Source organism: Lampris incognitus, chromosome 21 (genome assembly GCF_029633865.1).
Source record: "Lampris incognitus isolate fLamInc1 chromosome 21, fLamInc1.hap2, whole genome shotgun sequence".
Taxonomy (NCBI): domain Eukaryota; kingdom Metazoa; phylum Chordata; class Actinopteri; order Lampriformes; family Lampridae; genus Lampris; species Lampris incognitus.
Window position 1 is genome coordinate 16,869,650 of NC_079231.1, and position 15,068 is coordinate 16,884,717.

The window sequence follows — 15,068 nt, forward strand, 5'->3', positions numbered from 1 at the left end:
TGACACGGGGATCTCCGGTTCGAATCCCTGTGTTACTTCCGGCTTGGTCGGGTGTCTGCGGGTGGGAAGCCGGATGTGGGTGTGTGTCCTGGTCGCTGCACTAGCACCTCCTCTGGTCGGTCCTCCCACACGCTACGCCCCCTGGTGAAACTCCTCACTGTCAGGTGAAAAGAAGCGGCCAGCGACTCCACGTGTATCGGAGGAGGCATGTGGTAGTCTGCAGCCCTCCCCCGGATCAGCAGAGGGGGTGGAGCAAAAACCACAAAAAAATAAAATAAAATACGGACTCCACTCGATTTAGTAGTATAAAGTCATTGTTCTGATGTAAAAAATACATCAATTTTCACTCAATTCACACAATCCTTCAACCATTCTCAAAAAGAAAGAATCATTACTGTGTAATGGGGGGGGGGGGGGGTCTATTCAGGTGAATCCCAGGGTTCCCCGTATGTTAAAATGGTGATCTTTGACTGCATCGAGCTCTCCAATTAATTCGTGCCAATATTCACGACTCCAGTCCCAGTTTGATAAGCACACTGGATGCTTCCCACATTTCATATCGCAGGCGATCGATGGCGGGCAAAGCACCATGAAAGCTGTTCTGTTAGTCTAACAGGACCCCTCCGAAGTCTCTTAATAAACAATGACAGACTGCATAAAAGCGATCCAGCCATGGAAAATGGCATGAGAAAATTGTTTATTCATTTGAGTCCAAATCATAAATGGATTACGCTGCAAAAAAAACAAAACCATCTGAACACACCATTAAATCTATTAGTGAGCCTTGAAATTTCATTTTGCTTACAATTATGAAAAAATAACCTCCCACAGGGGTGAGATCATTCTCATTTTTTTTTTCTCCACTGAATTTCTATTTGACACCCGTGGAAATATCCGCCTTGCGCTACCTTGTTTCAAGATGACATTTGTTTCTGGAAACCTCGGCAAACGGGACTTACTGCAAGAGAAACGAGCAGAACTTAAAACTAAGGCATTCTACCGACACAGGGATCGGCGGTTCGAATCCCCGTGTCGCCTCCGGCTTGGTCAGCCATCCCTACAGACACAATTGGCCGTGTCTGCAGGTGGGAAGCTGGATGTGGGTATGTGTCCCGGTCACTGCACTAGCGCCTCCTCTGGTCGATCGGGGGTGACTGTTCGGGGGGATGGGGGAACTGGGGGGAATAGCATGATCCTCCCACACGCTACGTCCCGCTGGCGAAACTCCTCACTGTAGGGTGAAAAGAAGCGGCTGGCGACTCCACATGTATCGGAGGAGGCATGTGGTAGTCTGCAGCCCTCCCCGGGTGGAGCAGCAACTGGGACGGCTTGGAAGAGTGGGGTAATTGGCCAGATACAACTAGGAAGAAAAGTGGGGGGCGGGGGTTAAATAAATAAATAGATAGATAGATAGATAGATAGATAGATAGATAGATAGATAGATAGATAGATAGATAGATAGATAGATAGATAGATAAAAACTAAAGCGTTGGCTCAGATGGACATTCTTTGTATTGTGTGTGTGTGTGTGTGTGTGTGTGTGTGTTATGTGGGAGTGTGTGCGCACCGAGAGACAAGCCCGTAGACGGAGGTAGGCAGGAATAAAGAGGACAGTCCCGGGAAACGGTGTGACCTGCAGGATTACACGCTGCCAACATCAGCCAGGCACGGCGGCTTTACGAGCGCCACGGCTGCACAACTAGTGGGTTGCCGCACAACGGGGACCTGAGAAGAGGAGCTGAAGCAATGCTCCATACGCAAGACGGAAAGGTCAAAAGTCACCCGACACTCGAGGGGAGAGATGTTTTGGTTCAGATTAATGAGGAATTGCTGTGCCGTTAAATTAACCTCAAGGAGTAAGAGCGAAGACGTGGCTGTGGTTTTGCTGCTTTACAGCTTCACGCTTGCTGGAGCAGTACTCTGTCCTTGTGTTACAGTCAAATTCATACATCACCCACCCTACCGATATTCCCCATCTCTGCCGGCCTTTCACCGATCTATCGAGAAAGGTTCTATTGATAATGCATGAATTTTACTTGCAAAAAACATAACCGGGTAATGGTTAGTACTCAGGTAATTCAAACTGTATATGTGTATCAGTCTGTGTGAAAAGATAATTTGTTCAAAGTCCTTTTGCATGTGAGAGTTGGGATTTTGAGAGAGGGAATGTGATAATGAATTATTTCAGGTAACAACATACCAGACACCGTTATTCCAAGTTATTGTCAATGGGACCGGAGATAAATTATGCCTAAGGCACTACCTGATACTTCATACCTTAACAAGCCCAACAGTGGCCATCCTGTCCAACTACCCCAGCATCCTCCAAACTGCCCCTCATCACATCATCTGAGTCCACAAAGAATAAAGACGTGGTCTAAACTGGGCTGGAGTGTGAAATGAAAATATGTCGACCTGACATCAACATTCATATATATATTCCTGTATAAGACCTAATAAGATCATTGTTTTTGCAAATGATAACAGTCACAGCCATGTGCCGGTGCAAAATAAAACACAAAGGCAGAAAAATGGCCTACCTGATATTTGTCTTTCATCAAATAATCCATCATATGACTCATTTTTGGGGGGGGTTTGCTACAACAAACATCGAAGATTGCATTATTTGTGAGAGTTGTGTTTCAAATTTGACCGGAAGGCTTTTGGTATCAGATTGGCCTGATCCACTTTTTGATGAGGGGTGGCAAAGCCACTTGTTCACCTTGCACGGGCATGTACCGGGAAGCAGGTCCACCTTAAATGTCACCAAGTGGTTTCATCTGACAAAAAGGATGAACATGATGCCGCGATGACCAGCGGGGATGTCCTGCAGCATTCAAATTCTGCTGCAAACATTTGTCAGTATTCGAGACCCTAGAAGTGACATCCCAGACCTTGCCAAAAATGGACTGTCCCTTCTGGCTTTTGCCCTGCATTGCCAGATGGCCAGTCTAACCCCGTACGGATAAACACAATTATCATTCCACCTCGTTTTGACTTCTGCTAAATCTTCAATGCTCTCAATCCGAACCAACTCCACGGCACACGAGATCTTAAAAGGTGTCTGCTGAGGACATCTGGTTGGTTGACAGGACAGCAGACAGACTGCACAGCCAGCTGGCTGGAAGCTATCAAGGAGCGGTGGCTGGGAGACAACTAGAGTGACTAGTTACGTAGTGTTTGTTCTGTGGTTGCATGGTCAGCTGGACTTTCAGAGTATGGTCATTGTGAGGAGGTTGTGCGAGTAGTTCCCCCACCCTCCCCAATTGTATCCGGCCAATTACCCCACTCTTCCGAGCCGTCCCGGTCGCTGCTCCACCCCCTCTGCCGATCCGGGAAGGCTGTAGACTACCACATGCCTCCTCTAATACATGTGGAGTCACTAGCTGCTTTTTTTCACCTGACAGTGAGGAGTTTCGCCAGGGGGACATAGCGCGTGGGAGGATCATGCTATTCCCCCCAGTTCCCCCTCCCCCCCGAACAGGCGCCCAGACCGACCAGAGGAGGCACTAGTGCAGCGACCAGGACACATACCCACATCCGGCTTCCCACCCACAGACACGGTCAATTATGTCTGTAGGGACGCCCGACCAAGCCGGAGGTAACATGGGGATTCGAACCGGCGATCCCCATGTTGGTAGGCAACGGAATAGACCGCTACGCTACCCGGACGCCTGTTGTGAATAGATTGGTTATTGTGTAATGTGTGTGTGTGTGTTGGTGAGGTGTTAGCAGGGGCGCTCATGGATGTGTGCGGCTGAGCCCTACCTGGACCTCTTCCCCCCGGACCGAAGAGTCACCCAAGAGTGGTTCTGCAGGTGGTGCGTTTATGGTAACAGACTTCTCCGAGCGGCTGTCTTTACTGCGGGACTTGTGGCGGTCGCGGCTTCGCTCCCTGAGTGGAAAAATAAATCAAAAGAAAACAATTAGACAGGGTGAGGTGACTAACGCCACCATGTTGCAGAAAGGACCGGGACATTTGTTACAGTTGATGAAAGTTACACAGCTCACTGAAAGGCAAGCGTGTCATATTAAGCTCACCGGCATCATCCACGATGACCTTAATGTCTCCATCCCTAAAACTTCCCCTGTGTTTCATTCCCCTTATGGCGAACATTTGTTGGCATTGTGGACAAAACTGACGACTCACAAGCAAATGCACACACAGACTGGGTACGCTTACTAGAAAATGTCACGGGTTTGGACGGGTGGGTCAAAAAGTGACAAGGTAGTGCTCCGAGTAAGTTATAAATCGTCTTCTTCTTTCGGCTCGTTCCCTGTTTCCCAGGGGGTCGCCACAGCGGATTTGAGTTTCCATCGGTACCCTGTGGGGGGGACGGCGCCGACGGCGGTCTTGTCAAGCCGCATAACGATTTGGCAAAATGTTACGTCAGATGCCCGTATGTGCAATAAGCTAAGCTATGCATTACTAGTCCACCTTCTCTTCTCCTCTCTGTTCTGTCACTCTCTCTCTCTCCTAAGCTAAAAGTGGCGGGTTGTGGGTCAGGTCTGGTTCAGGTGGTTAATGAACACATATGTTAGCGGGTCAGGCGGTGCAGATTGGCTCTCAGAAGGGGTCGGATGGGTGCGGATTGGCTCTCGTAACGGGTGGGGTGGGGGCAGATTGGCTCTTGTAACGGGTCGGGTGGGGGCAGATTGGCTCTTGTAACGGGTGGGGTGGGGGCGGGGTTTTAAAAAACCCCGACCTGCGCATCACTACTGGCTGCTGTGCGGTCCAGATAAGAGCAGAGCATCCCCCTCCTGGTGCTGTTGTAAAGGTAGAGGCATGAAATGAGCTCTTTTGTTTCCTCCTCCCTCTCATCTCTAATGGCAAAACAATTGTCAATCCCACGTGAACCCTGCCCCACTTTAAACCCCTCCCCTCCGCATCCTCCCTCGCTTTATCCATCCAACTCCCCCACTCCCCTCATCGCTCTCTCTCTCTTTATCCTTTTTCCACCATATGAGGTCCATTAGCCAGGCCGACCCACCAGCACTTCCCTCTTCCTCCCAGCCCTTGCAAGCCCTAATCCCATGCTCGGCGTAGACTAGGGGTCTGCACACATCCTCTGCACACCATTGCCAGCACTACGCGGTACGGCACCCACCCTAACCACTCCACAGCTGTGTTAGCCCCTCATCTGTTCCCCTCCGGCTTGCCGTACTGGATATAGGAATTATGTAGATTGAGTTAGCATGGTAAGCACAGCTACGGTGAGGAAGGTTTGTGGCACAGGCCGGCACAGTGCAGGGTGCAGAACTGGGTTAGTGGGTTTCTCTGCCGTTCTCTGAAGCCTGTTGAGGCCAAATGAAGGGGAATAAAATGCAAAATACCACATTTTTATTTGACGGGAGACACTGTTTATTCCCAATTTGTGGGTGTTCGGTGTGGGAACTCAGGAGCTGCTAGATGAGCGAGGCAGACGCACAAGCGGGAGTGAGAGCTGTCAAGTCTCATGTAGATACTAAACGCCCGCGATGCTTTAAGACACTACACTGAGCAAACAGACTGAACAACGGGATAAAGACAGACGGGGAATCAGCCTGTTCTCACACGCCTTCTACACCCAAAATACAACTAAAATACCTTCTTTCTTTTTTTTTTGCTTCTGCGTGTCTTAAGTGGGTAAAGCATTTTTCAAGAAGCAGTTTTCTCATGCAAGGCAAATGCTAATGAAGTTCCTTGCTTCCCCCTTGGCGTGTTGTTTAAAGGTAATCAGTTCTTTTGTAAGAGAACGGACGTGTAACGAATCTGATTTCCACAACGGTGGCAGCTGGCCACCCACTGCCCACAAGCTGCTGAGATTCATCATGGCTTCTACTTCATCCTATTAACATGATTATGGCATACATTTAAAAAGGCAGGAAAATAGGGCGTCTGGCTGGCGTGGCGGTCTATTCTGTTGCCTACCAACACGGGGATCGCCGGTTCGAATCCCCGTGTTACCTCCGGCTTGGTCGGGCGTCCCTACAGACACAACTGGCCGTGTCCTGGTCGCCGCACTAGCGCTCCCTCTGGCCGATCGGGTGCTCCTGTGGAACTGGGGGGAATAGCGTGATCCTCCCTCGTGCTACGTCCCCTGGCGAAACTCCTCACTGTCAGGTGAAAAGAAGCGGCTGGCGACTCCACATGTATCGGAGGAGGCTCAGAAGTGTGGGGTAATTAGCCGGATACAATTGGGGTGGAAAAAAAAGGGGGGGGCAGGAAAATAAGAAAAAACACAAGATAGGCTGGACGAACAACTTCAGGATTTAAAGAAAGAGGCACAAAACCCATAAAGGACAATAAAAACAAACAGCAAGTTAACATTAAGTGTGTTGAACGGCACTCACACAACAGCAGTTCACAATCACGGTGTACAGGATATCCTGCCTGCTGGACCAATTAAGGAAACGGCATGATTGACAGACAGCAGTGAAAACCTTACATTGTAATAGAGCTCTATGGGATTCAGGTATTTTGATTTGAGGGAGTTCACCGCTCCGTTTCCCGCCTCTATTCCTGTACTTCCTCTCCGGCCCCAACACATTAGACATGGCTTCCTCTTGAAAATCACAACAACAGCAAACCATTAACATCCACATGGACACAGACAGGGAGGGAGCAGTGCTGTGCTTTTCGGGTCTAAAATTACAGACAAAAAAAAAAAAGAAAAATCTGCAATTTGAGACTCACAGTGTCAGTCAGAAAGCAGCTTCTGAAAATACTGCATCTGCTCTGGGCTGATGGGAAACACTAATTGTGAACTGGCGAAAAACACAATTTCATGGTAGGGACTACTTTTGAAAGCCACTTTATTTGACACGGTTCTTACGATGAAATGTGTTCTCTGCATTTAACCCGTCCTATTGCATAGGAGCAGTGGGCAGCTGCAGCGCCCGGGGACCAACTCCACTTCTTCTTTCCATTGCCTTGCTCAGGGGCACAGGCAGGAGTATTAACCCTAACATGCATATCTGTTTGACGGTGGGAGGAAACCGGAGCTCTCGGAGGAAACCCACACAGACACGGGGGAGAACACAGTAGAACAGAACAGAACATAGCAGTTATCTTCCAGATATCTGGAGCCACTTCCGTCACTGAAACGGGGGTTGAGTGACATACTCCCACCCGATCAATCTTGGAGACGAGGAGTTTGATGCGTTTAACGGCTATCATCGTTACTAAGATGACAGTTATTCCACAGAGAGCCATCTCCATTCACATGCTGTCGGTGATTAGGGCTATTAATTGGGAAGGAGCGCCGGAGAAATGGAGGGAGATGGGGTGGGAGGCTGGGGGGTGGGGGTTGGAGGGTGGGGGTGCGGAGGCAGAGAGGAGATTCTGGAAGGCTTTCACTGCAGCACACCTAACTTCAAAGACTAAAGCAGAATGATAAACAGCTCTGGGTACAGGGTAATGGAAAAGAGGCAGACAAGCAGGGCGTGGTGCATCGGGAAAAGTGGTGCTAATGATGTGGTTTTAGGTGCGGGCATTTAGGTGGGCGGTATGTACGCGAGGTATGTGTGTGTTGTGTGTTGTGTGTGTGTGTGTGTGTGTGTGTGTTTCCATGCGCATGGAGGCATTGTGCTGCACTGATTTGTGGCATTGCATGTGTAGGTTAGAATATAGCCGTAACACAGTCTTGAAGAAAAGGCAAGAGAGCACCTGGTTCGAAGCGTGTCGGTGTAGCCGTGAACACACACACATGCACGCACACATACCTTCTCCTCTTTCCTCTCTCTTCCCACATCCTTTTCCTGCCTCATTAGCATGCAGCCTCTTCATTGGTATTCAGACAGCATGCTATGCTATGATTTGATTAATGGAATTTGACTTCAGGCGTTGCTTCCTTTAAAAAGGTATGGGGCAGGGAGCGGGGAGGAACAGGGGTCCCGTGAGGGCAGCGGCGCCCGGCGAGCAGGGGCAAGGCCTTGGCAAGTAGCTTTTCACCGTAACACCTCAAGCCAAACGTGACTACAATCGCTCTCTCCGAGTCATTGGGAGGGGGGTGGCTGGCCGGCGTTTGCAGACACGAGGCCAAGTGGCGTGCCGTGCCAAAAAATGTCTGTGGACCAATTTGCTCACTCTCCGTGTGGCTGGCAGGCCAAACTATACACCTTTGCGGACCAGAGTGACACAAAGCCCAGAGCCAAAAGCGCTAGCGGAGATCTTGACCACTGCCAACGGAGAAGAGCCGTGGAGCCAGCTCCAAAAACAACCAACCCCACTCCGCTAAGTCATCTCGAACCCATAATCACATGAGAGCGCAAGTGAAGGAGGGTGAGAGCTGGCAAGTGAGGGAGCAAGCATGAGAGAAAGAGAGGAGACAAGAGAGACAGAGTTGATGCCACTCACATAATTACACAGCATGTGGCTGATGATGAGAGGAGGCTGATCATAGAAAAGAAAAAAAAACCCTCTTTCTTCCAATTTTAGACTCTCCTGCTTAAAGTTGCTTTTCAAGGCTAATTTTGATGCCGAGCTGCTCACTTCAAACGTACATTCAGAGTTATACATTTAACTTCATAGCCTGGCAAAGACTATTTTCTAATCTTAATTCACGCTTCCCGATTTAGCCAATCAGCGCTGCCGGGTTGACCGACAAGCAAATCCGGCGACGGCCGAAACATGTGCCGTGCCGTGTTGACACGGGTTGTACTGGAGGGGCTTGTGTGCGATAAGCGGTACTGCAGCCTGGCTGCTTGCCAGGATTGGCCCCGTAAAGATAATACTACAGTGAGGTGGCAGGGGACGACTGACACATACCACTAAGGGCATAACCCCGGGCAGGCTGACGGGACTGTAATTCCATAGGCCCGTTTTCACAAGAGGGAACGCTCGCCCCAAACCAGTTTGCATTTCAAGAGGAAGATCAAACAAACATTACTTCCTTCGTGACCCAGCAACAATCTTAACGTAACCAAAAAGAGGTGTAAATTTTAAAGAAAAGATAAACACAATGGGGCAGCCAGGTGGCGTGGCGGCCTATTCTGTTGCCTACCAACACGGGGATCGCCGGTTCGAATCCCCGCGTTACCTCCGGCTTAGTCGGGCGTCCCTACAGACACAATTGACCGTGTCTGCGGGTGGGAAGCCGTATGTGGGTGTGTGTCCTGGTCGCTGCACTAGCACCTCCTCTGGTCAGTCGGGGCGCCTGTTTGGGGGGAATAGCGTGATCCTCCCACGTTCTACGTCCCCCTGGTGAAACTCACTGTCAGGTGAAAAGAAGCGGCTGGCGACTCCACATGTATCGGAGGAGGCATGTGGTAGTCTGCAGCCCTCCCCGGATCAGCAGAGCGGGTGGGGAAGAGATCGGGACGGCTCGGGAGAGTGGAGGGATTGGCCACGGATACAATTGGGGAGAAAAGGGGGGGGAAATGCAAAAAATTAATTAATTATTTAATCAGTAACAGCACAACAGGGGGGGAAAGGATGTTTGGTCGATTAAATTTTATAAGATTGAATTTCAAGTTGAGTCATTCCTGGTGAGATATAGCAGTATCTCTCAGTACCTGATCAGCACACAAGAACAGCTGAGTAGCATTTCCAGTGAGGTTCTTTAACCTGATGCCTTAAACAGTCTTCATACTGACCATCTAAACTGAACACAAATAAGCTTACACACGTGAAAACCTCTGAATTATTCTTTAAAATTCACATCTAAATTCACACTCACAGGAAGGTTGTGATCCAGGGATTCGCAAATGGCCAAAGCACTTAAACTGTAAATGAAATTGCTTAATTGATCCACTTAACTCTGCGATTGCAATGTGCTGCCATGTAATTGGAGTTCTACCAATCAAAAGAACCAATTTACCACATGAGGAGAAGCTAATCTGAGCTTTGTGATTCAATAATCAATAAGGGACTCAAACTTAACAGAGCAGGAGAGCCCATCTTTGGAAAGCTTCGTAACCAGATCATAAAAACTGACTAAAATTTTTGATTAGTCTGTAAATGTTTCTCCGCCCTTTATTCCCTTGGAGAGTCTAATATTTAGTTTTGTTATAAGTGAAGAGGGTTGTCAATACTGAGGGTTTACAGTAGGGTTGCCTATCTAAATAATGGAGTCACGATATGTCACACACAGAAAGAAGCTTTTAGACTGATTCTGTTTTGCTGCAAATACTGGGGATATCCTCACAATATTTGGAAGTAATGTGGTCTCAGGAATAGTTATTGTACATGGTCCAAATGAACTAGGCAAAGACTCGTCATGCAAATAAAGAACTTAGTCCCGTCAACATTTTTAACCAAGCCTTCAATAAATTGCACTACCCAGGGGCTCTACTGAATAACCAGGGAAGTGTTTGGTCTGACTGACTCAATGAAATATATATCAGTTGGGTATAAGGGTTTTTATTCAGCAGGGGAACATTAAACTGGGTGGGGCTATGTGAGGGGAAACCCTCCTAAACCCCCGCATGATCTGTTACTGCTATCAGAACCAAAGCCATTCCCGATTTCATTTTTAAATTGCATACCTTTTACTTGCAAATTGTGGTAAAGGTAGCCTTGCAAAGCACACCCGCAAAACAGGGAACACTCATGTGATCATGTGTGTACATATGCTTTTTGGCCCACGGGCGGATGCGCATGCTCCCATTTGCCTGAATCCGTGCCTGGTCTCAATGTAATTAGATGACAGCCATCCAGAACTGCGTCATGCATGGCACCCCTCGGCGTAAAAGGATTACCTTCAGAAGCGGACAGCACGGCGAGGGGTTTCAAAGGCAACAATTTCCCTTTTGTCTATCAAATTAGAGGCCAGCCGGTAGCCTTGGCACAGCCACGGCAAGGAGCAGAGGAGTAGAGGAGCGGAAAAATGCGCCTGGCAGGGATGCCCATATGTTCCTCTACAATTTCCAGTCATACACTTGAAAGGCTGCAGATACAAGAAGAGAGGCAAGACAGAGTCCCCCCACCTCGCCTTCAGTGCCAACACCAAACTACCACACCCTCCTTCCCTCCCGGGCAGCCTTGATTCCAGAGTGAGACTCCTTGCACTTGCTTTAACTTTGAGCTACAAGGGCAAATTCCTGCCCCGGGGAAATGTGAGCGGAGAGCAAGTGATACGCCTGTGCCCATGTTCCCGCCCATCCTTGGAGGACGTGAGGAAGACTCCAGATATGGGGGGGGGGGGGGTTCAAGTGGAACAGGAGCAAGAGAAGGAGACAGCTGCCTCCCTTTCCGTCACACTGGACGAAAGGGATCGAAAACGGTGCGAGAGCGGTAGAGGTGGGGTGCGGACACGCATGCAAAGGAGAGAGGTAAGATTTTTGATGAAAGGGAATGAGAGACGAAGAGAAGGGTGGTGAAGAGCAGCCCCTGACAGGAGGGACAAAAGAATGAGTATTAGAAAAGCAGCTGACAAAAATAGTTAAGGCGCTGGGGGGAGCGTTCAGCTGGCCTCATCACGGAAACCAAGCGGGGGTTAGCATGATGATATGATGACACTGATGACGCCTCCCCCCATCCCCCACTTCCAACTGCAACAGGTGGCACTGAGAGCAGGAGCGGGTATATAAGTGAGAGTTACGAAGGGCGAGAGAGATATATGGCGAAAGAGGAGGAGAGGGAATGTAGAAATAAAAAAAATAAAAAACAACAACAGGGACGAGTTTGTACTGTTGTGAAAAAGGAGCCATGTTTTGTATCTTCTCCTCTCTGGCATCCTCAACATATCCGCTGAACCATAAGTCAGTTGGGCCTCTTCAGCACCTGTCCCCCCACCCCACTGCCTTCCTGAGGCCTGTCAACAACCGCCATTTCACCACTGACAGACTAATGGGCCTCCACCAGCCCCGGGCTTCATGCATGCTGAGCCAGGGAGGCCAACAGAGACACATGGAAGAGTGGAGAGGAAACGGATCGCGGGTAGGGTGGCACTAGATTGCGGTGTTGGTGCCCATACAGACTTGGAGACGAATGGAAAGGAGGATAAAAAAGTGAAAAGACAAGAAAGAGAGGAAACAAAGGTAAACCTGAAAAGACTGAGACAGATAAAGGAGATCTCCGCTTAGCCGACAGTTCAATAGAGAGACACAGAAAGAGAGGGAGAGGGAGAGAGGACCAGACAGAGAGGGAGAGACACTGACAAGAAAGCAGAAATAGAATTATGAACATGCTTTGGTCTTACCCATGCCTGTGGGAACCCCGGGAGCGTCCAGAGTAGTAAGAATACCCAGAGTAGGTGGACTCTGTGTCCATGATAATGCAGTCCTGCCCAGGTGATTGGCCGAGGCCGACACGGAGGTTGCTAGGCTTGACCGCCGGCGGACGCAGCGGGACCTTGTGGGCAGTCTTATCGGGCAGAAGGCGATTGATTGGCTCACTCAGGAGATTGATCGAGGCGGTGAGCTTTTGAGGGTCAATCTTGAAAGCAACCCTGAGGGCGCCCAGCAAGGAAACATCAATCTTTGAAAGCAAGAGAGAGAGAGAAAGAGAGAGAGAAGGGTCAGTCTGACTTGAAGGGTCGGAATTGTCTGGGAAACTTGCCCACGTTTTACTATTACACCATGAGAGCATCCAGTTCTGGCAAGGCCTTTGATGAACTGAAAAAAGAAAACCCACAACACAACATTCAGCCCATGATGGTCAGCCATCCACCACAACTAAGCCAAATACATTTGGCTTAGAAAATACATTTCACAGCGCGGTGCCTGATCATGTCTCTTTTTTAGACTTCTCTTAAGTAAAACATCGGCTTCCGTCAGCCAGCAAAACGTAAAAAACCTTTTTAGATAATCAACATGCCACTTAAATATTTGGTTGTCGACGTTGTAAACATGCAAAACACGATCAAAGCCAAAACACAAGCACAGAGACAAAAGCTGGAGAGACACAATGGAAGCAAAACTCAAAATTTAGCTGACGTCCACAGATACCCAGATAAGCCTCTGCATATTCATAGCTGCAATAAAGCAGCTTCCAGCTATGTACTAAAGCTGGGGCCGGTCCCATCCATCATCGGTATCGGGTGCTGATACTGACGTAATTCACTCATCGGCTATCAGACCGACATTACCGATCCACTACAGATCCAGATTCCATATGTAATAATGCAACCAGGACAAATACCCACATCTGACTTCCCACCCGCAGACACAGTGTCTGTAGGGACACCTGACCAAGCCGGAGGTAACACAGGGATTCGACCCAGCGATCCCATGTTGGTAGTAATAATGCAATTTTAAGCCTATAGCCAAATTGGTATATATAAGTCAAGGTAGTATGAAGCAGTTTGAGTGCAGGGATGTGGGACACGAGTGCTTCGCTTGCCCGCATAGACAGCAGGAGGCAGAGGATGCGGATGCCGCCGACCAGGCTGCTGAAGCGGGGGGAGTAGTGAGTACCGAGGAGGCGGGGGGGGGGGGTAACGAGGCAGATGGCTGCGGGGAAAACAAGTGAAACCCCCCAAATTGTAAACCCGGAGTTTCCTAAACTGCATAGTAATTCGGAGAAAGCTAAAATGTGGCCGTAGATGACCTAGTAAATGTATCAGACGGACCCAGGTGTGTGTGGAGTTGGTGGCGCTGCTGTGTTGTGTAACCTCCTTGGTAGCTGCTGCAGCCGAGCCCGCCCAGGAGGTGCAGCGCGACAGGGAGGAGGCAGAGGCAGACCTGCCCGTCACCGAGAGCCAGGAGAAGGAGGATGACGATGTCATCACCCTCCTTCTCCTGGCTCTCAGTGACGACGAGTGCCAGGACAGGACAAGTGAAGAACCACATTTACAATCTTCCATCACTCTGTCCAGGTTATGGTCACATGTTGATTTAATTGATGCTTGGAGAATAAGAAATTCAGGCAGCAGACAGTGCACATGGGCAAAGGTCTCAGTAAACAGGGTCAGTGCTGCCAGGTCAGACAGGGTGTACGTATATCACCAGACACCTTAACTCCAGGTCAGTCAGGAGCAACATAGTATTTCCAGTTGGTTTTACAAATCCTCACTTAGTCGATGTTGTTTTAGGTCTTCCCCCAACAAAAATATAAATATTTCTTTTAATGTGAAATAACTACAGGACAGGTCCTTTTGTAAATTCTTTAAGTTAATTAACATGTTAAAGGAGTTGCAATAGCAATTTTCACTCCTACAGCTGTTTGTATGTGAAGTCTACTTAAACTACAGTTCAAATAAAATGCTTTGCAATAAGTTCAAATTTAATGCATTTTTGTATATTTTTTGCTCTTTTAATACGAAGTGTTAAGCAGGGTCGCAGTGGTTAGTGCGGTCGCCTCACAGCAAGAAGGTACTGAGTTCGAGCCCCGGGGTAGTCCAACCTTGGGGGTCGTCCCAGGTCGTCCTCTGTGTGGAGTTTGTATGTTCTCCCCCTGTCTTCGTGGGTTTCCTCCCACAGTCCAAAGACATGCAGGCCAGGTGACTCGGCTGTACTAAATTGTTCCTAGGTGTGAATGTGTGTGTGTGTGTGTGTGTGCGTGTGTGTGGGCCCTGTGACGGCCTGGCGGCCTGTCCAGGGTGTCGCCTCGCCTGTCGCCCAATAACTGCTGGGATAGGCTCTAGCATCCCCACTGCCCTGAGAGCAGGATAAGCAGTTTGGATAATGGATGGATGGATGAAAAAAAGTGGCTCAGTGCATCTCTACAACAGCAGCAAAACTCCACTTTTGACTATTCTCGGGATTTTACACTCCAGTCGTGCATCCAAGAAAACGCTCCAGGAACCTGCTAGAGTGAAACGGCTTCTGCCCCTATTCCCCACTCGGCTGACAACCGCCATTCCGAGAGAGTTTTAAAAATCTCTGACACACAACAAACAATTTCAGTCCGACACTGACGGTCTTTGAGGCTTGGTGGATGTGGGGAGAACTGAGTGAAGATAAAAGACTCTTTTTACAAGCAACTTCAAGACAAGATGGGTCCTTCACCCCTCGGGTGCTAGAATAGGGGAATTAGTTCTTCGCTTGTGAGGGCAAAAGAAAAATGAGCTGAAAAAGAAAATCACTGAGCCGGTCTAAACAAATAATCCATCCCTTGTTGATTTGCATTTCCAAGTTATAATAGGCTTAGTATACTTGAATGGATCTTTGAATTGGACTATCTGTGATTCCCTCCCACAAAAAAA

The 15,068-nt window shown here is 48.8% G+C and overlaps 1 protein-coding gene across 4 annotated transcripts in view; it reads right to left on the reverse strand.

Moving 5' to 3' along the window:
* Nucleotides 1–15,068, reverse strand: part of LOC130131520 (vang-like protein 1) — a 61,359-nt gene that overhangs the window by 34,078 nt on the left and 12,213 nt on the right. For all 4 annotated transcript variants that reach the window (XM_056301228.1, XM_056301227.1, XM_056301229.1 and 1 more), the window contains exons 2-3: nt 12,123–12,400; nt 3,769–3,895 (exon numbers count right to left, since the gene is read on the reverse strand). In XM_056301228.1, the coding sequence (XP_056157203.1) occupies nt 3,769–3,895; nt 12,123–12,193 (198 nt within the window). In that variant the 5' untranslated portion in view covers nt 12,194–12,400. The remainder of the gene's footprint in view (nt 1–3,768; nt 3,896–12,122; nt 12,401–15,068) is intronic.